Below are 24,628 nucleotides of genomic sequence, written 5' to 3'. Positions count from 1 at the left end.
TTTTTTATTAACTTCAGCTTGGAGAAACTTCTTTCTGCAGTAGCTACTATAACTGGTATAGTCAATATTATCCTATAAGCTACCCAAGCATTAGGAAAAACAAGATGCAAATTTTTGATATACTCCAACACTTCAATGGGTTTTGTTAACCTCTCCCGATTCTAATTTTCTTTTACCTATTATGATTTCCCAATCACACGCAAACCTAACAGGAAAAAAAGAAAAAAGAAAAAGGAAATTAGGGTTTAGAGAAACAAAGAACAATTTACAATTTCTAATTAAGTGTGCCAAAAAAGGACAAAGCAATAGAAATATATGATAGGTGATTTACCGGTGGCTTCCCTTCTCTTTCAATCTCTGACTCTCCCTCAAAACTCTCCAAACCTTTTTTCAATAAGACGAGTAGACCGTAGACGACAAACAACAGAAGTGTAGAGCAGGTTCTCTTAGTCTTTGGTCTTTACTAGTGTTCTTTCAATTCTTTAATTCTTATTTTATAATTATGACCCTCACTTGTCATTTTGTGTTTGGGCTAATGGGCTTGTTTTCTTAATTTGCTAAAGATTAGGATTTTTTTCCTTATATCAATTCATTCAATTGATAAGTACACTGTACTGTCTCTACACACCTAAAAAACTATACAACTTAATAGAAAGTGAGGCCCCTCCCATGAGAGGCCCTAGGCAACTGCCTGTCTGGCCTCCCCTTGGAGCCTGCTCTGAATAGATATCACACTCGGCAGATAGGGAAAAAAAACTAAAGAAAGAGAAAATCAAAGTTAGCCGAGTGATCAATTCCCAAAGTTAGCCGTGTGTGATTTTTGGTTCACCACCAATCAGCGATTTTTTGCTTTGCACGTTTGCAAGGAGATTAAGGAGAATACCAAGGAATCGACGTAGGCGTTCCAAGTTACTAGAGATCAAGACGGTGATTCGTGCGTTCAAGAAAAGAAGAAAGCATAGGACCTCGGTATTGAAAAGGTTGGTAGTTTTCTAAACCTTCTTGATATCATGTTTGTGTAATTAGATCTAGAATTAATTTTGTATGGATATAAACCAAGAAGCATGTAAGGATTATTTACTAAGATTAAAACTAGATCTAATATGTTTGTATGACATGTTAAAAATATTATTTGTAACCAAATAAATTTTTAGAAGCATGCTAGGCAAACATACTTGGAAAGTGGGGTACATAGGCGTTGCAGGGCATCATTCGTTAAAATTTTGATTTGTACCTATGCTAAGACGATCCTAGAAAGCTTCCTTTGCGTGTCTAAATTAGTTTTAGCAACCAACAACAACCCCCTAGGAGATTTTCCCCTAATGTTGTCCCTGAAATAAAGAAAGAAATTGAGCAATTATTAAAGGCTAAATTCATCATAACTGCCAAATACGTAGAATGGTTGTCAAATATAGTTCTCGTTATGAAGAAAAATGGAAAATTGAGAGTATGCATAGATTTCATAAATCTAAATTTGGCTACACCTAAAGATGAGTACCTGATGCCTACGGCAGATTCTTTAATAGATGCAACTGCTGCATAAGAAATTTATTCTGTTATGGATGGGTATTCTGGGTATAATTAGATTTTTATTGATGAAAATGATGTGCATAAAACTGCTTTTAGATGTCCAGGATCGTTAGAATGTTTTGAATGGATAGTTATGCCATTTGGTTTGAAAAATGTCGAAGCCACGTATCAAAAGGACATGAATCTAATTTTTCATGATACGATTGGCCAGCATATAGAAGTTTATGTTAATGATATAATGGCTAAATCGATCAAAGTGAATGACCATTTCGGCCAATTGCGGAAATTATTTGAAGGAATGAGAATTTACAAGCTAAAACTGAATCCGCTTAAGTGTGCCTTTGGTGTGAGTGCTGAGAATTTTCTAGGATTCCTTGTGCATCAAAGAGGAATCGAAATAGACCAAAATAAGTATAAGGCCATACTATAGGCCAAACCACCAAGCACTAAAAAAGAACTACAACGATTTCTAAGACAAGTGAATTTCTTAAGACGTTTTATCTCTAATTGTGCAGAACGAACAAAAGTGTTCTCAGCATTACTAAAGTTGAAAAGTGAGGACGAATTTGTCTGGAAGGAAAAACATTAAATGGCTTTTGAAAGCCTACTTATCAAGACCACCAGTGATGGTATCACATGCGCGAGGAAAATCACTAAAGCTGTACATATTGGCTGAAGATCAATCCATAGCAAGGATGCTCGCGCAAGACAATCCCCAAGGCGAGGAAAGAGCCATTTATTAGTTGATTAGATAGTTACTCAAATATGAATGTAATTATTCTCCGTTAGAGAAATTATGTTTGGCTTTACCTTTTACATGTACTAAACTAAGGGCCTACATAAGGCTTGTAGCAGTGTATTAATTTCAAAAATAAATATAATAAAATACATGTTTTCTCACCCAATTTTGCATCAAAGAGTAGGGTATTGGGCCTTAGCCTTGTCCGAATTCAATATATAATACATACCTCAAAAGGCAGTAAAAAATCAGTCCTTGGCCGATCACCCATGTCTAAGTACTACCAAAGAACTAGAGCAAGATTTATGTACACTAGACGTCAACCCATGGATTATGCATTTCGATGGATCAAAAACATCCAAAGTGGCAGAAGTGGGAGTTGTTTTTATAACACCACTAAATCAAACATATCAATTCTATTTTACATTAGAAGAGGTATGTACAAATAACCAAGCCGAATATGAAGCATTAATCATCGACTTGGAAATCTTGATTGAAATGGGTGTTAGAAATGTGAGAATTAAAGCAGATTCTCAACTCGTAATTTACCAAATGTTGGGAACATTCAAATGCCAGAGCCATTCATTGTTCATGTTGCATGAAATTGTGCAAAATTTATTGGATGAATTCGACCAAACCGAAATACAATTCATTCCAAGAATGTATAATGACATGGCCAATGAGCTAGCACAAGTGGCATCGGGATTCAAAGAAATAGGTACGTTAACGCACGATGTTACCAAGTATGGGCAGATTAAATAAGCCCTCAAAAGAGGTAGTGCAGAAGTCTTGAATATAGAGCATCAAGACAAATTGGATTGGAGAAAGGAGATGGTCATGTTTTTAAATAATCCAAGTATAATGGTGACTAAGAAAACAAAGTTAAAGGCATTGAATTTTCTATTAGTAGATGACAAACTTTACAAGAAGCGCCCATATGGAGTCCTACTAAAATGTGTAAGCTTGCAAGTGGCCAAAACTATAATGGCTGAAGTGCATGAGGGAATATGTGGGGCTCACCAAGCTAGTGTGAAGATGAGATGATTAATCATAAGGCATGGTTATTTTTGGCTGAAAATGGGAGAAATGTGCGCTCAATATGCCAAGGGTTGCCAAGCCTGTCAAAAACATAGACCCATTCAAAGAGCACATGTTAAAGAAATGGTACCCATCATCAAGCCACGACCATTTAGGGGTTGGGCTATAGACTTGACAGGAAAAATCCACCCACCATCAATGGCAAAAAAGGCTAAATAGTTGACACGGTTTTAGATTGAAAATGACAAAGTGATCTCAGAATTGTTAAGATCAACAAGATCTTCCCATTTTCAAATCGAAAACCGTGTGAACGAGTTAGCATAAACAAACGGAACCTCAAGAAGATCATCAATAATAATAATGGCTTGATAGTTGACATGGTTGTAACTGCAAATGCCAAGGTAATCTCATAATTGTTGGATCAAGAATACCTTGACATTTGCAAGTTACATACGATGCGAACAAATTAGCCTCTTCAAATAAATCCCAAAAGGGTCTAACGAAAGAAAAAGAAGGATAAGAATGAGGTGATGAAATATCCCTTTATATAGGGCTATGAGGAGAAGGTTGGTTCAAAGAGTTAAAAGTTGCATTTATAAAAGTCTTTGAATGCATGGCATAGTAGCTATTAGAAGTTGAAATGCCAAAGGATGATATCATTATGATCTTGAACCAAATACGTTGGAGAATGCTAAAGAAATAAATAAGTCGTGTTGGAAAATGGCTCTGATTATAAATGCAGCTTACTTAGAAAAGAAAGACTTATCTCATTAAAAGAAAGGACGAAAATGTCCATCTCACATTTAAAAAAAGAAAAAAAAATTATTATTGAATTAATGGCCTAGAAACTGTTGGAGGGCCAAAATGTCAGCACGAAGTTTATCCCAATCAAGAAAGATTGCGTCATTTTCAATAACTTACTCAAATGAAGTGTTGGCCACGTTCAAAGCATTAAACCCCTCTGAGCTCTGAAGCCACCTCTAGTTTCTCAGCCAAGATCTGTTGCAAATCCTCTTTCTCTTGCTGGACTCTTTCAATTTCATGTTGAACGTTATTTTGTTGAACTCTAAGAAGCTCTAAAATTGAATCTTTTACAACAAGAGAGTCTAGCAATTTCAGGATAGTTTCCTGCTTGGCATTGATTGCATTGGATGAGTACGACCTCTGGGTAGCAAGTGTTATAGCAAACTGAGATTGGCGATATCTCTCAACGAGAGTATGGATTTCATGCACGCCATTAGATATCAAAAGTCGTGTACTCAAGGGAAAAGCATTAAGAACAGCAACAGAAGGCATGGAAGACTCTATGAAGCCAAGTCGCATAAGATACTCAATTAAAGTAGCCTAGCCAAGACAAGATATGCAATGTACATGACCACTATGTCACAGGCTTCTTCCAGATTAACAGCTCCACTAGGTGTTGAGCAAGTATTAGAGGACGTGAGTTGCAGTTGATTCGAGGATGAAATCCAGCCCAAAGCACAATGCCTTAAAGATAATTCGTCCTGCCAAACGAAAAATGTTAGATTCATTTATGGAAAGTAAATTCATACATATATAATCTTACCTGTGAATCAGAAGAGGAGACAGTAGGGTGAATCCGCAATCTCTGTAAAGTGTGAAAGATGGCTACTAGCTTCTAGATATTGGATACAAATCATGTAAAAAGTTAAGAGAAATACCTTGCGGTGGGAAATGCTTGTTGAATCATCTATAGGTCATCTTCTGCGTCTTGAAGGCCTGATCAGATCAGCCAATGGATGAACGGGAGACAAAAGCCTACAGAGGCAAAACTTATAAGCCAAGCAGGGATGGCCAATTACAGAAGGAAACAAAAATTTCCTAACTTCAAGCCAAAAAGTCCCGTAAATAAAATGACAAAATGAAGAACCAAGTACAAGAGGCAAAGAAGGGAAAGAAGAAAGAAGAATTTTAAACTCAAAAGAAATAATAGTGACGTCATTAAGACCCAAGAGAGGGAATCGTTCAGATGAATGTAAGTTACGACCATAAAATAATGGGATGGGCCCGCAACGAAATTGGGAGATTAACACCCCTTCTTCCCTCTAGAAAATCATAAAATAATTCTCGTAAACCAAAAATTGGTGCCAAATTAGAACAATTAATTCATGATCTCCCGAAGAAGGATCAGAAGGGGGGAAAACAAAGGAAAGATAGTCATCGCCAGTAAAAGGAAAAGGCGGTAAAGACTGGAGAGTAAATAAATGAATAAAAACATACTGTAATGGAAGAGTGACAAGAGGTAAACGGCCAAAAATACTGCCAAGAAGCTCAATATTCCTAGACACGATGCCGAAGAAGGGAAAATAGGCTCTCAACCAAAGTTGAACGAGCCAAAGAGGGTCTGGCCTGATTAAGTCCCGTCCATAAAGCAACTGATTGAGCAAGACGACTAATCCTCTGTATAAGGCTGCCGGAATGAATGAGGACAAATCAAAGCCGTGACCATTGCTAATATCACCCGCCTAACAGAGCCAGTAGTAGATAAAGCGAGTTTATTCAGATTTAGATGGTTTGACTGGCATATGAGAGTACCAATGCATAAGAGCCCGATAAGAAGAAAAACTAAAAACTCTGCGGCTCCATCTTTTAGACTCGAATTGTGTATAGGCCAAAATAGAATTACCCAATAGAGAAAGATGGATAAGAGCACCAAGATCGTGCAACGTGAAGGTCATAGGGCTAGCGGAGAAGATGAAGACGTTGTAATCGGAAGACCAGAAAGATAGAGCCGTTGGAAATAATACGAGATTGTACATTGGAGTATGCAGAGAAATCTCCAAAAGATCCAAGATACCAACCGCTCTGAAATGTTGTTATGTTTCCTCGTCGACGATCAAACGTTGATACCATGAACATAATAGGTTGTTTTCAATAGGCCATGTGCCAATGGCAATGGCGATAGAAAGTCTAGCAAAAGAGAGTGGCTTAGCAAAAGGTAATGGCTATGAATAGGGCTTGGCATCGGGCCAGGCCAGCCCGGCCCGGCCTGACTTTTTTGGGCCCAGGCCCAAGCCTGGTTTAGTTCTTCAGGCCTCGGGCCGGGCCAAACTGAGAATATGAGGCCCAAGCCCGACCCGGACCCATAAAGCTCGGGCTTCGGGCTCGGGCTTCGAGCTCGGGCCTCAGGTCAGGCTCCCACTGCCCGTCACTATTCATCCTCTTTGGAAATTATAAAATTAAATTGTTCATCATAGGATTTGAACTTGGGACTTTTAGATAAGAGAGTAATGAACTAACCAACAAGCCAATGCTACTTTGATGTTATACTTGTCAACTAATTAAATTATTATCTTTACATACCACCTCTTATATTTTTAATACAATTAAATAATTTTAGTTTTACCTAATGAGTATTGATTTTAAATTTTATATTATACACATCTATAGTTTTAAATAGTTTAATTTTATACTTATTTTATAAAATCTTAGGGCTTAAGATTTTATCAACATTTATAAGTAGATGGTCATATTATGGCTTTAGGGTTAGTGCTTAGATTTAGGGTTTAGGATTTAAGATCTTTAGGGTTTAGGGCATTTAGGGTTTAGAGTCTTTAGGGTTAAGGGTGTAGGGCTTTTAAGGTTTAGGGGTTTTGGGGTTTAGAGTTTAGGGTCTTTAGGGTTTTGGAGATTAAATCCGTGTGGGGCTGGTCGGGTCGGATCGGGGCGGGGATAAATTGTCATCCCCTGCTTACAATTGATTAATGTCATAATTGTACTTTAATGTTTATACAATTGAACAATATTTTATAGAGTGTGAAATATATACGTATTATGTGTATATATATATACACATACATTGCAAAAAAAAAAATAAAATATATATATATATATATATATATATATATATACACATATATATTATATATTATATATACATATATATATATGTGTGTGTATGTATATATATATATATATTACATATATATATGTATGTATATATATGCAGACAGTGCATGTATATATATACACAAATACACAAACAGTGTGCACTGTCTGTGTGTGTGTGTATATATATGTATGTGTGTGTGTCTATATATATATATATATATATATATACATATTATGTACATATAAAAATAAATAATGTCGGGCTTGGGTTGGGCTCGGGCTCGGGCCGGGCCAAAATTGGCCCGAGGTGTAGGGCTTCTGGCCGGGCCCGGCCCAAAAAATGGAGCCCAGGCCCGGTTTACTTTCGGGCCGAGCCTAGGCCCTCAGGCCAAATGGTGAGCCCTAGCTGTGAAGAAGGAAATAGTAGGGTCGACTCTAGAGAATCTAGGGCACGGAAAGGGTGAAAGCATGACCTAAGAACCTATTGGTCCCTGTAAAAAAGACAATATCTGCAGTAACGAAAGGGTATTGTAATAATTTAAGAAACCTTTCAGAGGTTAGGAAAGAAGATGAAGAGGAAGAAGCCATGGTAGTAAACTTAAGCAAGAAAGAAAATAAGAGAAAGTAGTGAGTAAGGGGTAAAAGTCTGATCTTGGAGAATAAATAAGTTACCCACATAGCATAAACCGCCTAGTTAATGGTAGACGTGGCAGCAAAGAATATAAGGGGAATGAAATGATTGTGCCCTACGTCTCACACCACGATTTTCTATAACGGCACAAACCCATCACGAAGTGGTTACATAAGCTGACAGGGTATTAAATGGAAAGCAGTCAAGAAGAAAAATTGTCCAATTGGACGAACATTACAAATGCTATAAATAATAGAACAAGTATGTTTGAGTACAAAAGAAAAGAAGAAAAAATCAGGATGAGGATTCGTCTTCAACCGCTTTTATTTGCTCTACATGGGTCTTCAAATCTTTCCATGAATCAAGAATGTCCTTTTCTTCTTCGTTCAGATCAGCCCTCAAATCGATTCGACCAAGGCCCTCCAGCTCAAGGATGACCCTTTCAATGGCCTTCTTTTCCTTTCTCAAGCTCTAAATATGGACAACTTTCATCTGTTTATAGCCATCCAACCTCTGCTGAAGTTCTTGTATTTGTCTCTCACATTCCAAAATATGGGAATTGTCCGCATGAACTTTTTCAGTGATCTTTTTAAGGCTATTTTCATGATTGTGGAGAACAAGAATTAAGTCCTTCTGAGCAGACGCAACCACTTTGGTTGATTGAAAAGCAGCTTGTTGTTTATTGTATCGTTCAATAAGAGTGTGCAACTCACGACCTATGCCCCAAAGGATAGCTTTATCGCCCAAAGAAGACTTCTGGACGTTAGATTAAGCTTGAGTAAGCACGGCCGAAGCTGCATCCAATTTAGCCAAATTCTCTGGTAAGCCAACCTCGAACAAAGGTAGATCCATGAAAGCCAACAAAGAATTCAAGGCTTGGACTAGGTCATCTCAGCGTACAACACTAGCCAAACGAGTTTTAAAGGATAAAGGCTGAGGAGATTTGACCTTCTCTATTTTTGATAGGTCAGTAAGAGAGTCCAAAATAGTATAATCGTTTTGAAAAGAGAGAATGAATCAAACACAAGGAAAGGATGGCTAGAACAAATACGAACCAATATAAATACCTCAGAATCTGGGACAATTGATGGAATGGTTGAAGAAGATGGTAGGCTGATGTTGGCCTGGATTTGCTCGAGAACATCCTGAATAATGAGCTATGACAATATGATTATAGTCCATCGATAAGTGAAAAAATACAAATTATAATATCACAAGTACCTCAGAATCTTGTGTCATAGTGGTAATATCCGGAGAAAGCATTGAAGAGGGGTCAAAAAAAATAGGAGCATCCTCCAGAACATTATCAAGATTCTTCGGTTAAACGTCAGAATGAGGCAGCTCTAGTACAGTCTCCGCATCTTGAGTGTCCACACCCTAATATAATTATGAGACAATAGGAGTAGTTAGAGAGATCTTCTGGAATGACTGGCTGAGCAATCTGAATGGGGATAGAGGGAAGAATGGCTGACAAAGATACGTCATCATCGCCTTCAACATCAATATCAAAGCTAGAAACAATGGCCTTCCCCTTCAGAGCTCGAACTTTCTAATACACCAGTATCAACGAAACTAATCAAAAAATGAATCATCACATACCAATGGGTAAAATGTTATGAAAGTAACTTTAATTACCTTTGGAGTATGGGACGCCTCTACCACTAGAGCTGATCGCTTCCTGCTAGCCAAAGTTAATTCCTTTATAATGTCTTCAGTGGAAGAAGCCATGGAAGGAGAAGAAGCTCGAGGAATACTTTGAGTGCCAATATATTGAGCCATCAGGATCGATTGAAAACTCTCTATAGGAAGGGCAGCACAATCTCGACCTGAGAAGAAGCATTGCTGCCGGTGTTCTTCTTTGAAAGTTTGGAAGGTCTGAAAGGGGAAGAAAGATTGAGCATGGAAAATAAAGAATTGGCTTAAATATGAAACAGTTCCATGGAACGAATACACTTATAACATACTTCGAAAATGGCATGAGTATCAGCATAACTAAAGAATTGAGAAAGCAAGAATTTGGATAAAAGATAAGTATTCTCAGCCAGAGCTTGTTTTATCTCTCCCGAAGAGGCCACCATGCGATCTTGATTGCTGACACATAAGTAGGGGAGAGGCCAAACCTGAATTAGGCCAAATTGATGGGCAGCAAAGTTAGGACTACACACTTCAAAACCTACTTTCCCGTTTGTGCCAATCAATACATCATGAATCAATTCTCGACCACCCAAAAACTTGGCCCATATTGAAGAAGTAGGTTCAAGAATGGAGTTATCAGGAAGAAAAGCAAAATCAGGAATGTCAGTTGAATTAAAAGGAAAGAAGGAAGGAATAGAAAGCATGGATGAAAATAACCAAAAATCTCTCGGTGTGACATAGTAACCAGATCGAGTTTGTTCAGAATGAGTCCAGCACACTTCACTGGAGTAGGAACTACTTGACCGAAACCAAAGAAAGGGAAATAATACCTAAGCCAAAGTTGGACGATCCAAAGTGGGCTAGAGGCATTAGGTGCTTGGCGACGAGATACTTGATCCAAAAGAAGAAACATGCCACGATAAATGTCAGCCAAGAAAAATGAAGCAATATCCAAAGGAAGGTCGCCGTTAGCTATCTCATAAGCAATTTGAAGATAGCCTATGATAGGTATAGAACTTGGAACACAAATGATGTATTTACAAAGCCAGTAAAGGACAAAAGCAGTACGTTCTCAATCAGAAGGATCATTAGAGCGATCAGAAAAAACACTTGCAAGAGCGGAATAAGAAGAAAATGCAGACCAATCTAAAGAATGAGAAGTAGTTGAATAAGCAAAATTGGCCAAAATTGTTTCACCCAAAGGAGACAAACCAGTCAAAGCACTCAGGTCATGAAGACTGACAGTCATGGTCCCCAAAGGGAAGACAGAAGTGTTAAACTCAGAGGACCAAAAGCAAAGGGCCATAGGGAAAAGGTGTAAATCATAAGCAGGAATAGAAGTACAAAGCTAGAGTAAGTCTAGAATACCAGCTCGAGCAAATATGGTGCGCGAAGGAACATGATTAACCATGCGTTGGTACCAGGCCTGATAAGTACTATCGTGTTTAGGCCAAGTGCGAATCGCGTTGGGTAAACACAATGGGCCGAATTCGATAGGCTCTGTGAAGGGCAAGGAGCCTGTGAGTGGAAAAAGTTGACCCAAAGGAGATGTAGAGATCGTTTCCCCATCGACGAGGGCGGGACCAGGGCATAAATTGCTAGATTCCAGCTCAGGAGGAAAGAGATAATCGAACTCAACAGTAGCCGTATTCAAAGCGGAGCGATAACCCTAGTAGGAGGAGGTCCTTTTGGCCTTGGCAGAAGAAGTTTTCAACATGATTGAAGGATTGAAGAACACGGAAACGACGAAGGTTGCAGAAGTAAAACGGTGAAGAGGAGAAAGTGAAAGTCAAAAAAAGGGAAAACAAGTAAGGGCAACAACGTCTAGAAAACGTGGCACAAATAAGCGCATAGAATGAAGTGATGGTTAATGATACGATTAACCGGACAGAGTGACGTACGATGGGGAAATTTGAATTTGCCAATGTGCAAAAGTAGGGCCATGAAACTCTAGTTCACGAAAGAGGGTGGCGTTGTCCAAGATCAACACCGTATATGATGTCAGAGGTTTGAAAATAAAGACAAGCCAGGCATTTAATGTTGAGTCGTGATGAAATAAGGCCCAATGGGACAAAGTCAGAGAATGTCCAAAATGGAATACGACCTAATCAAATGAATTTAATCAGGCCGTATTGGGGGGTAATTGTTACATTTAAAAATACACCAATGCCACGTGGCACAACAATGCCATTTAATTTGCTTAACGAAGGTTGATGAAAACGGCCAGGTTTGAAGAATGATTGAACGAGCTGGGAGCTTGAGCGAGGAAGGTCGGTCAAACAATTGGTAAACAACCAAAACAAGGGGCAGTAGCAGCAACACATGTATCTCGACATGTAAGGAGAGTGGCCGATGTGGGATGCATGGTTCAACAGAAGCATAGCAATACTAGGACGTGGAGGACACGTGTCGGGCAGAAAGGAAACAGTTATTCTACACTACCAAGCAGTTGAGAAAACGTGGGACACTTGGCAGTAAATCAACGGATCCAATTGTAAATATCAGTATCAAAAGTTTTATAGAGGACATGTATATAAGCCTAGATTTTAGATTTTTCAAGGTCTGATCAATCAAAGACTCAAACAGAGCATGTAATTTCATTTATTAGCTTTTAATCTAATTAGCCCTCTTTTCCATTTTCTTCTTCGTGTGCTTGCGCCCCTTGGAGGCAACCCTATGTCTTGCGTTTGCGCCCCTTTTTTGGACTTTGTTTCAAGAGGTCTGTTCCTACACACATCTTCTGATCTTATTTGTTCACAACACTCGAATTCCGTCACAAACAATTCTACTCAATGACCTAACAAACATGACCCCAGAATATTAGGTGACCAAAACTCCTTGAGATATTGGGGTACCGAGGAGCATTCATCACCAAATAGGAAGAAAATCTCCAAGATATCTTTGGAGGATCCCTTGAAATCTCACCTGCAATCAAAGCTAATCATTTTTTCAAACTTCATATAAAAGGGGATCTCCACTCATGTAAATCTTTCTCACATTTTCACTATTCAATCCTAACTGAAGAGAGAGAGAGATTTAAACACCGAGCAATCTCAATAATCTTATTTTCTTCCGATCTAACTTGAGTGTCAAAGCGTCCTCTTAGGTACATATTGAGGATCCCAAAACTCACATTCTTTATATGTGCAGAGACAGAACAACAACCTCCTGATTTCTGACCTGATCAATTGAGACACTTTGCTAAATTGAGCACTCGGTTAGGATTCGGACCGATTTTGCATGTCATCAAAATATATAACATTGGACAAAGAAAATGTATATGTAATCATCATGTGCTTACCTAGCCTATGAGGTTTACGAGCTATTGCTCTGCCATATGGATTTACCCAATGCACAAAAAAAGCTACTCCATTAATTACAACTTGGTAATCATTTAAGGGTGAACTGAGTTAACTAGCAATAATCATTTGAACTATCGATTAATTTTAATTCCTTGGATTGACAGTCTTTGACTCATTAACTAGTTTTAAAAAAAAATTAGAGTGTGTTTGGATTGAGGGATTTGGATAGAATGGAAGAAAAGGGAAAGAAGAGGGAGAGGAGAGAAGAGAAAGGAAAGAATAATATTTTTATCTCTCCTGTGTTTGGATAGATAAAAAAGAAAGGAAGGAAAATTTGTTTAATTTATTAATTTATCATTTTCTTATGTTAAAATGTTATATGCAATTGTACAATAGGTTTTTAACTTATAAATAACTTAATTAGCCATCTCTTCTCTCGAAATGACTCCATTTTAGAGAGGAAGTATTTTGATAAAAATATAATGGAATCTTTCCCTCAATTCTCTCAAATCCCTCTCCTTAATTTTTTTAAACTAATCTAAACAAGGGGTTTGGAAGAACATTTTATTTCCCTTTCCTTTCCTCCCCTCTAAGTGTTGGAAACATGCAACTCCCGGAAGCGTATAAGGACCTCATAGACATAAACCATAGCTAGACAACTTTCAAAAATTTCTTATCAAATACTAATCACCATAACACAAACCATATATCAATTAATTGCAAAAAGATTATATACCTTGAGATCTCTCTGATTTGATCTCTAATGATCAGGAACGAAGGATGGAGTCAGCGAGTTTGATACTAAGCTCAAACTTGCGGATCTTCCACCGTATGCACCAATTCCCAAACTTGGATTGAGATCCAAGAACCTGAAGAACACAAACCAAAACTAGTCGAAACGATTAGAGAGTAGAGAGGTCAACTGGTGTCTCAAAACTTGTGTTAACAAAACACACACTATGTGTGTATTTATAGGGTTCAGCCACACCTAGGGTTTTCTCCTTAGGTGAGCCGGCCCCTAAGCCTCTCCCTCTCCTAATTCCAGTCCATTTTGGTTTTCTTGTATCTTCTAGTATTGGGCTTCTGGGCTACAGTGGGGACCAACTAGGAAAAATAAAACGTGGGCTTCTTATAAATTTAATTATCAGCCCAAACCCATGAACATAATTATAATTCATAAATTATAATATATTCCACTAACATATTATAATTGCAGTCCCCGTTTTATCTCAAATTGAATCTAAGCCTTTCGTTATACTTGTTCATAAATTCCTCATATTAAGTTACAGATACCCGTCAATTAAATATGACACTGACATATAATATTTAATTGACATCTTTAAATATTTCCTTGATCTTACCGCTTAACTTATTTGAATGTGTCGGATTAATTAAAATCCACCTGTAGGGTTTTGACACAATCCCAAATCCTATGAGCATTCTCAAGAGGGTATCATCAATCCATAATTGGACATGAATGTTATTAGCAGATTATTTTCCATCGTACCATTAATGCAGTGACCCAACTCACTTGGTGTTTGTTGGCTTGTACAAAAAGACCTCACCCTCTAGTAAATCAAAGTCTCATACATTAAATGCACATGTACCAATAATCTTTAATAAATTAAGAATTTGAACAATTCTATAACGTCTGTGTGAGTGTACAATTTTTCATATAGTCAGACTGGGAAAATTGACTCATACGTAGTCCTGATCAATACACTCCAAGTGTACTGGTATAGTAAGTTCAAGCTTTGCCGCTCTCTGTAACCAAGATAGGTATACTGAAATACTATACCACAGCCAAGCCAACGGTTTGTCCAATTCCGTCTTAGCTGTGATCACATACTTATATTCGATATGAACTTATGAATTGATCTTCTGTGTGCAAGCTCAGACTCTACACACCAATTCATATACCATATAGAATAAAAGACACTGATGCCAATATGTCTTTTCTCATTTTAAATGATAAATATATTTTATTCAAATAAATAAATCGAGTTTGAATATTACATCAAATAAATCGAGTTTGAATATTACATAAATGTTGTGGTGTCCTTGGCGCAGTCCGCTGGGATGAAATCCCCTCTGCATTTAAGTATTCCATAAACTCTCTAGAGAGGTATTCGCCACCACGATCAAATCGTAGTATTTTGATACTCTTTCCTAAACGCTTGTCCATAACTGCCTTATATCTTTTGAACATCTCAACAGTTTCAGACTTACGGTGCATTAGAAAAATGTATCCATACCTTGAGTAATCGTCTATGAAAGTGACGAAGTACTCATAACCTCCTCTTGCTTGGATAGTCATTGGACCACACACATCAGAATGTACCAACTCCAAACATTCTTTGGCTCTATACCCCTTGGCCAAAAATGGCCTCTTAGTCATCTTACCTTCCAAACATGATTCACAGACTAGAAGTTCCTCAAATTCTTATGAACTCAAAGGTCCATCTCGTACCAGTCTAGTAATCCTGTTTAGATTTATAGGACCTAAGCGTAGATGCCAAAGATTGGTTTCGAAGGTTCCTTTCTCTTAGATGGCAAAATTGTTGAGTTATTCAATTCATTACACATAGCAGAATTTGGACTTATAATGTAAAGATTATCTGTCAAAGTACCAGAACAGATAAATCGTGTATTGTACTTGATAATAATAGAGTTATCAAACTCAAAACAATATCCATTCAAAGCTAAAGATGGAACTGAAAGTAAATTTCGTATCATAGCTGGTACATAAAGACAATCGTTCAAAATTAAAGTCCTATCACTACTAAAACTCAAATGAAAAATGCCTACTGCTCTACTCTTAGTCTTGTTACATCTCCCAAAAGCACATAACTCTCTTTTTTATTTGGTCGTCTGGTTTCCTGGAAACCCCTGTAATGAATTGCAAACATGATTAGTGGCTCTAGTGTCTACACACCAAGATCTAGTAGACATAACCGCTAATTGTGTTTCGACAACAAATAAAAGAAAGTTACCTTGAGTATTCTTGGTTAGCCATGTCTGATATTGCTTTTTCCAATGTTCCTCCTAGCCACAGTGAAAACACTTACCTTTCGGATTTTTCACTCTACCTTGAATACCTTTGGAGTCGACTGATTTATTCTTCTTTTGAGTCTTTTTCTTCTTCTTACCTTTTGGTTTAGCAGAAGATCTTTTCTCATTCAGATTGACCTTAGCTTACTTAGGTTGAAGTTTCTCTGCTCCTTTAAGCTCATTGAGAAGTTCCGGCAAGGTATAAAGCCTTTTGTTCATGTTATAATTCAGGCAAAAATTCTCATAGCTATCAGGAAGAGATTGACGTACGATATCGATCTAGGTTTCACCATCAATATCAGCACCAAGTACTTCGAGCTCATTCAAAAGACTCATCATCTTAAGAGTGTGCTCACTTACATTGGCTCCTTCCTACATCTGGGTGTTTAGGAGTGTTTTCATGGTAGTCTGCCTTGCGGCTCTGCCTTGATCACCAAACATCTCCTTTAGGCTATAAATGATGTCATAGGCACTTGTCATATTCTGGTGGTGTGTTTGCAACACGTCTGACATTGATGCTAACATGTAGCATCTAGCCATTTCATCAGCCTTCTTCCACTTCTTGTGAGCACTGATTTGCTCATCAGTGGCACCCTCCTCAGGCAATTCAGGGCATACTTCAGTCAACACAAATTTGTACTCTTCAGAGGTGAGCACAATATCCAAATTTCTTTTCCAGTTGACATAGTTTGTTCCATCCAACTTATGGTGTTTCAGTATAACAGATAATGGGTTGAATGAAACTGAAAAAACTGAAAAAATGACATATTCAGAAATTAATTTATGGCATAAATGATTCGAATTATCTAAGATTGCACCCATAATCAATCATATAATTCGTTAACAATCAAAACACTTTAGCAATTTAGTTCACATTAATTTTCATTGTGTAGACAACACGCCATGTCAAATGTAAATTTAATTAGTTAACTTGCTTTGGTCCTATAAATAATGGTATTGATTTCGATGGGAAATATTTCCATAATTTATAGTTAAGTGTATAACCATCACTTGATCATAATCTCACCATCTTCATAAAATTTATTCCGATGGGGAAATAATTTTATAATAAATGACTACTCATTATGACTATCAAGAAAACTAATAATCTGAGATATCTGTAATCGAAAATTTCTGATAGGGAGGAAGGTCTAAGCCAACACATATTTTCAATTACATCTCTATTATATTTTCTTACCAATTAATCCAAACTTAAAAAAATATTTCCGTAATTCAAAAACTCCTGGAATTGAGATATCTTAAAAAATGCATTGACCGGAATTTAAGCATTTTGGTATCACCGCCCAAAACTAAGATTCGTTACGGATTTTCTCCATCAAGTGAAACCGTTATCGCAGCACCATAGGATTTCAATTTAACGATTAACAAATCTAGCAACCAGGTCGTTCCCATGAAAGAGGGGGCTTTCCGAAAAATGGCACGCAATTAAGTAACCTCAATCCTTGACAAAACTTTCTAGACATTGCATTGTTAATCATAAATTAGAATACTTAAATGTATGGGTCGGAATTGCACACTTTGGTTCCGAAAAGAATCTTAAGTTAAAAACGGATTTCCCTAAAATAATACCGTAGTCACATTTAATATCTCAACTTTCCGAATTTTATTATTACATATTTTTCTTTGAACCAATGATGGAGATCGTAGGGTGATGTGCAACCCTTCTCCCACTTAATATTTTATTTTTGGGTGATTAGTATTTTATTTTCCATGTTTAGATAACATCCATAAATAAATAGGAATCCTAATCTAGCATGGCATTTAATTACAATCATACATGCAATTAAAATAAGAGACACAGTTAAAATAGGAAACCAAATCAATCAAGAGTCCTAACTATCACGGTCTTCAATCAAGCCCGAATCTCAACTTGATTAGGAATCCCTGTTTGGAAACTGCTCGAAATACTGCTGCCCGGACTGCCCAAACTGCCCCTCACCCGCTACCCGATCTGCCCTCTTCCGCCCACATCTGTCCGGCAGCTTCCGGCGGTGACCGCTGACTGTTGGATGCGTTATAGCAGCTGCTGGCTGTGGCAGCAGCTGCCTGTGATGGCAGCAGCTGCCTGTGCTGGCAGCAGTAGCAGGCAGCGGCAGCAAGGCTGCCGGTGTCATTCGTCTCTTCTTTTCTTCATCTGTTTTTACAAAAAAAATCCTAGCCTCCTTCAAACCGGAGTTCACAATCAAAAAATTCGATTTATAAAAATTCCTACTCCTTTATTCGGAGGGAACAATTCTAAAATCAGAATTAAAAAAAACTAGACCATGATAACCAGAATTTCAGCCTGCAAAAACAAGTTAGCAATAACACCAAAAAATATAGATTATGCTAACAAATTAAATTTGATAAAGTTTTGATTTTGTTTAGCATCGATTACGTATCTATGACCGCCTCCGATACCAATTGTTGGAAACATGCAACTCGCGGAAGCGTATAAGGATCTCATAGACATAAACGATAGCTAGGGAAGTTTCAAAAATTTCTTATCAAATACTAATCACCATAGCACAAACCATATATCAATTAATTGCAAGAAGATTATATACCTTGAGATCTCTTTGATTTGATCTCTAATAATCAGGAACGAAGGATGGAGTCAGCGAGTTTGATACTAAGCTCAAACCTGCAAATCTTCCACCGTATGCACCAATTCCCAAACTTGGATTGAGAGGGTGGTCTCTTTTCTCCAAGAACCTGAAGAACACAAACCAAAACTAATGGAAACGATTAGAGAGTAGAGAGGCCAACTGGTGTCTCAAAACTTGTGTTAACAAAACACACACTATGTGTGTATTTATAGGGTTCGGCCACATCTAGGGTTTTCTCCCTAGGTGGGCCGGCCCCTAAGCCTCTCCTTCTCCTAATTCCAGTCCGTTTTGGTTTTCCTGTATCTTCTAGTATTGGGCGTCTAGGCTACAGTGGGGACCAACTAGGAAAAATAAAACATGAGTTTCCTATGAATTTATTTATCAGCCCAAACCCATGAACATAATTATAATTCATAAATTATAATATACTCTACTAAAATGGTATAATTGCACTCCCCGCTTTATCACAAATCAAATCTGAGCCTCACGTTAAGTTACAGATACCTGTCAATTAAATATGCCACTGACATATAATATTTAATTGACATCTTTAAATATTTCCTTGATCTTACCGCTTAACTTATTTGAATGTGTCGGATTAATTAAAATCCACCTGTAGGGTTTTGACATAATCTCAAATCCTATAAGCATTCTCAAGAGGGTATCATCAATCCATAATTGGACGTGAATTTTATTAACAGATTATTTTTCATCGTACCATTAATGCGGTGACCCAACTCACTTGGTGTTTGTTGGCCTGTACAAAAAGACCTCACCCTTTAGTAAATCAAACTCCCGTACATTATAGGCACATGTACCAATAATCTTTAATAAATTAAGAATATGAATAATTCTATAACGTCTGTGTGAGTGTACAATTTTCCATATAGTCAGACTGAGAAAATTGACTCATATGTAGTCCTGATCAATACACTCCAAGTGTACTGGTATAGTAAGTTCAAGCTTTGCCGCTCTCCGTAACCAAGATAGGTATACTGAAATACTATACCACAGTCAAGCTGACGGTTTGTCCAATTCTGTCTTAGCTGTGATCGCTTACTTATGTTCGATAAGTACTTATGAATTGATCTTCTGTGTGCAAGCTCAGACTCTACACACCAATTCATATATCATATAAAATAAAAAACACTGATGTCAATATGTCTTTTCTCATTTTAAATGTTAAATATATTTTATTCAAATAAATAAATCGAGTTTGAATATTACATAAAATATTGATTTTTAGCTTACTATTCCTTTCACTAAATTCCTCAATCTAAACATATTCTTAATAAAGCGTGAAAACATAATAATAATGCAAACAATAGTTTATTTTGTTTTCTTTGTTGAGTGTTTTATTATGTACGTACTATTCGTTTTCAGACAGACAAACATTACGGAAAGGCATATATTTGACTACTCATTTGTGGTGTATGCCTTGACATTAAGCCATTTCTACTTTACTGCATGCTGTCTCTCTTTTTGTTATCCACAATACTCTATTACATGTGTCGCACGTCAGCACTCATATATGAAGCCCTCTCCTACAGTCCTACAGATGTCGGTAAACAAAATTTTTATGGACTACTGTTTGAACGAACAGATACGGCATATCTGACTTTACATAGTGGCCCCCATTGATGTAGTGGTTTGTTGTAATCACACGATTCTTTCTGTTATGAGATCTTAAAATGGGTATTAATTTTTAGGGTTTAACACATTTTTAAAATTTTAAAAAATTATATTTTTATTTTGATCGGTCTTACAAATCGAACGATATAGTTTTTGTTGGAAGTAAAAATCAAATTCAACATGAAAAGTATATGATAATTTCAAATAATCGGATATAAAATAAAAGACATTTCATATACAATTCAGGTTGTATTTGATTTTTGTTTTAAATAAAAAATATATCGTTCGGTTCATAAGATCAATTAAAATACAGATATGTTTTCTAATTTTTTTTAAAAAAATTTGAACCCTAAAAGTTAGACCCTAATTTTAAGACCTCATAGGAGAATTCTTAGATCTCATAAGAGAATTCTTCTATATATATGAAAAACAAATAATTACAATTTTAGGACTTATATTTTAAAATTTTAGAGCAGTAATAAAATATCCTTGTGGGGCGTGCCTGATCCGATTCTGTAATGAAAACGGAACATTGCATTGGCAATGTAAGGTCACAAGCTTCCTCACCATAACAAAACAAATAATCATTTTCCTAAAAAAAAAAAAAAAAAACCCTAATCTACATCACTCCCCACCCTTTGTTTTTTTCAACCCATGTAGGTGCATATGCTTCAACCATATTGGTTACAAAAAAGCAGTTGTTGCCTTGTTTCTTCTCAAGGAGTAGGTCGCTCTCCTTCAAATCAACACCATTCGATGGACATACAAATATTTGATAAATATATACAGGGTCGTCTTTATATATATTATTGGGTCCCACATGTTAGATATTGTGTTTTTGTGAGTGCGTGACTTTCGGACATGGTATTGGTGGGTATTGACCTATGAAGAAAACGACATAGGGCACATGAAGAAATTTGAAAAAAAAAAACAACGATAATAATATTTAACAAATCATTGAACAAGTCTATGATCTTATAAGGTATGGGTCTATCATAAAAATATTCTACCTAGTTTTAGCTCGGTATTGGAGATAATTTTGAGGTTTCAGTGATATTAAGTGGCTGTAATGGGTATATATAGGTCTATCATAAAAATATTCTAGCTAGTTTTTAGCTCGGAATTGGAGATAATTTTGAGGTTTCAGTGATATTAAGTGGTTGTAATAGGTGGTTTCTTTATGACGAAAGCAAATCTTTAAGCATCTCCATTTGCTTTAATAAAGAGAAGCTCCATCGTCCTTTTCACCACCTCAAATAAGTCTTCTTTTTGCTTCGGCTAAGAAAATAATATAGGATGGCCAAATTAGTTGGGATGAGATAAGTTTAACTTTTCATGTTAATGTTGTATCTTAAGACTTTTTGGGAGAGAGTGAAGGCGATCGCCTTAAACAATTATAAAATTTATGAGAAATTTATGGTTTGTCTGGTATGTTTGTAATGTATTTTTTTTTTGTTTCCATTTTTCAAAAAAAAAAAAAAGAAACTCTGAGAACACGTTCATTTGTCTATTTTAAAAAACACGAGAAACAAAAATCGTTGGAAAACAGTTTGAAAACAGTAAAATAAAAAATACATTCTCTAAAAAAAATATAAAAAAAATACGGGAATTAGAGAAAACAAAAAAAAATCAAACGGATCCTAAAATTCACAATTGCTTCGGCAACAAAATATCTAAAATTACATCGTTTTGTCGCCATCTCTAATCGCTAGAACCCCTCAAGGAAGAATGAGTCATGCATAAAAGTTACACATTAAAAGATAAAAGGAATGATATATTCATATATATTCTTGTTTTGAACTGTAAATGCATAACAGTAGTACTGGATAAATGAGTAGACATATATCAGAGCTTGCTAGGTTGGGAAAGAATTCTGAAATGTACCAAACCAAAAGATTTGGTTACTCTTGTGAAAGCTCACCAAGACTTCAAGTTGGGTTTCACCATTTTCATTACAAGGATCACATTATATCAATAAGTCACCACACTAGCTCTAAACTGATAAAATACCTTAAGATTTTAGGTTGAAATGGTGCGTAAACAAGCTCAGATCTTCTCATATATATTCTTTCTTTTTTTTTGTCGTTGCCCAATTTGAAAATTAAACTAGTTACCCCACCACTCCATGAAGCTTAGACTATTGTACCAGTTTCCCTTGAAACCATGTCAAAGGCATTGGCATGGCTCGTTGTCATTGTCAAGACAGTTTTGAAAAAATTCAGTCTTGATATCCTTTATTTTCTTCTACTCTATTAACTTTTTTCTTCTTTCATCTTTTTTTTTTTCCTTTAACCTTTATTTTCTTTTTTCCCAAACACACTTCCATTTGAGTTTCTGATAACCACATAGAAATGACATTCTGGCTGGCAATAGTAATCGTTGAGCACTATATATTTAACAAAACAGTTTAAACATACACATCATCACTTTCTATATATACAATTCAAACACAACAATTCTGGCTTTTGTTCAATCTTTGGTTCTAATGATAGTGATTGTGCCTCTTCTCCCTTGTGTATGGATTCTTGTAAGGGCCACTACTGCTTTCCCTGAAAGACCAGGACCATCTGTGGATACACATGGTCGACAAGCAAAGTCGCCCACCGGATGCCTTACTGGTCTTGTTGGTGGCATCAGAATTCTCTCATTGATGTCATTTAGAGTCATGTCTCCTTCAATCCCTCCTGGCTTCACCAATGCGAATGGATATACAACTCTGTTTATCATTCTCTTCTTTCTCTTATCATCATCAATACCAGTACTCCCTATATCACATATTAAGATTTAAGAACAATTAACAATCAAGTAAAAATTAAGAAAAAAAACCCAATTCAGCAAGAGCAATTCCACATGCATGAGTAGTACCAAAATAGGTTTTGGGTTTATATGAAGAGGATGGAGATTCAAGAGTTTCAGGGGCGGATATGGCATCCTCTGCTGTTTTGGTCTCTGAGAAAATGTTTGCTTCTTCTTCAGTACTGGTGTTACTCATTGATGTGCTCATATGTTCATCTACCAGAAGATAAAAATTGAATTGAAATGGAGAATCAACCTGATAGTAAGGTCTATATAACGTAATTAAAAATCACCTGAAACTCCAAGAAGAGCAGTAATCTGGCTCATGCAACTGAAATTCTCAGAGATGTCCCACTTGCAGTTTGAATTATAGTTATAATAGCCCTGTAATACAGACAAAACCCAATTACAACAACACACAAACAAGAATTCAAAATTCAGTAGAACAAACAACTACCTCTGAAGGATCACTTGGTCCTCTGATTTGGTCATCTGTACTGTACAGAAGCAATCGTCTTCTTTTGAATCGTTCACCGAATTCAACCAAAGCATCTTCCAAATACCCAGTTGAGAAATCAGGCTCCAGAGATGAGAAAAACTGTGAATTGCCAGTCCCATCCATGACTCCCCCTAAAGCATGACACCACAAGTATGTATTATAAACCCAAGAACCATTTAGTATAGAAAAAAACAATAAAGAAAGAAAAGTATTGAGTACCCAAAGACATGTCTGCGTTGAGAACTCCAAGGTGTTGAAGATCCCAACCTAGCGAACTGTAAGCAATAGAGTGAAGCTCACCCATGCCTTCTAAGTGTTTGTCTTAACGCCCCAGTAAGTGAAAATGATGCAAAATTGGTCCTATTTATGTGTAAAAAAGTGAAGAATAGACAAATTTGGAAGAAGTAGCCAGTCAACGGCAGACACTGAGAAAAAAAAAAGTGGTGTTTCTTGGGATATGGAAAATGGGGGTCACTTTTTTTAAAATTTTGATTTTTGCAATAATTATTAGAGATATTATATATTTAGATATGTGTGGTGTGGGGGTGGGGGTGGGGGTGGGGGTGGGTCCTTGATAATGGTAGAGGTTATGATATGATGTTGCAGTTGCATGTGAAGTAGGAAAACATAGAGAGAAAGAGAGAGAGAATGCCTGGCTATACACAATTCAAATTTAAGCTTTTCCCTGTTTTTGCTTCTGCTTCTTCAAATTTATGGGTTACCAACCGTTTCTCCTTTTGGTTCTTTTTTTTTCTTTGCACATTCTTCATAATGGTAGGGTCAATTTCATAATTAAGAGTACTGGTATTGTATACTCCTGATTATAGTTAATATTTTATCATACACCTGATTAGCGAACATGACAAGTTTGTGTGAGTGAGTGGACATTACTTGTGTGTCCCCATTATGTAGTAGAGGGCCTACCTTCACTCCTGGTAAGCCACCGATGACCCGGCTTTAGCGAAGATTGCCAAGCATGAAGATGCTTGTATTCGAGACCTTAATGTCTTTGCCTCCTTTGAATGTGACACTTTCGGCATCCTCTTCACCAATGGAAAGGACCTTTTATTGCGTATCTAGTATGTTGTCAAGTCGTTCGCACCTCAAAAGTCTTCATTCCACTAGATTTTTGGACGAGTTGGGTTCGCTATTCAACGGGGATTGGCTGCCTCCCTTGTAGCATGCCTTAGGGCTGTTGTCTTGTTTTCTCCTTTGTTTATAAGAAACTAAATTTTCTAATGCGCTAATCTTCTTGGGACCACCGTCGGTATCTTCGACTTTGCTTGAATTGAAAATAAAGAATTAAATAGAGTT

At 36.8% G+C, this 24,628-nt stretch overlaps 1 protein-coding gene and 1 long non-coding RNA gene across 3 annotated transcripts; one reads left to right on the top strand and one right to left on the bottom strand.

Moving 5' to 3' along the window:
• The first annotated feature begins 728 nt into the window (after nucleotides 1-728).
• LOC119995279 lies at nucleotides 729-2,430 on the top strand. Its single transcript, XR_005467648.1, has 2 exons — nucleotides 729-980; nucleotides 2,046-2,430. It is a non-coding gene; the product is annotated as an uncharacterized LOC119995279 (long non-coding RNA).
• A 19,953-nt stretch (nucleotides 2,431-22,383) lies between these two features.
• LOC119995222 (protein XRI1-like) lies at nucleotides 22,384-23,686 on the bottom strand. 2 transcript variants are annotated; one of them, XM_038841658.1, is made up of 5 exons: nucleotides 23,534-23,686; nucleotides 23,273-23,445; nucleotides 23,109-23,199; nucleotides 22,885-23,031; nucleotides 22,384-22,784 (listed from the first exon to the last, which is right to left on the bottom strand). In XM_038841658.1, the coding sequence occupies exons 1-5, from the start codon at nucleotides 23,616-23,618 to the stop codon at nucleotides 22,489-22,491; spliced, it is 792 nt and encodes a 263-aa protein (XP_038697586.1). In that variant the 5' UTR covers nucleotides 23,619-23,686; the 3' UTR covers nucleotides 22,384-22,488. The 2 variants fall into 2 exon arrangements, with proteins under 2 accessions (XP_038697586.1, XP_038697587.1); XM_038841659.1 differs by lacking the exon at nucleotides 22,885-23,031.
• Nucleotides 23,687-24,628: the final 942 nt, after the last annotated feature.

This window comes from Tripterygium wilfordii, chromosome 3 (assembly GCF_013401445.1).
Source record: "Tripterygium wilfordii isolate XIE 37 chromosome 3, ASM1340144v1, whole genome shotgun sequence".
NCBI lineage: Eukaryota > Viridiplantae > Streptophyta > Magnoliopsida > Celastrales > Celastraceae > Tripterygium > Tripterygium wilfordii.
The sequence above is the reverse complement of the archived record's forward strand: the minus strand, read 5'-3'. Positions and strand labels throughout refer to the sequence as shown.

Excerpts from the sequence above, each read along its gene's own strand:
- LOC119995222 (XM_038841658.1), bottom strand. The coding sequence starts at position 23,618 with ATGGGTGAGCTTCACTCTATTGCTTACAGTTCGCTAGGTTGGGATCTT. Across the intron at positions 23,446-23,533 it reads CAACGCAGACATGTCTTTGG|GGGGAGTCATGGATGGGACT; the intron begins GTACTCAATACT and ends GTCATGCTTTAG. Across the intron at positions 23,200-23,272 it reads GACCAAGTGATCCTTCAGAG|GGCTATTATAACTATAATTC; the intron begins GTAGTTGTTTGT and ends TCTGTATTACAG.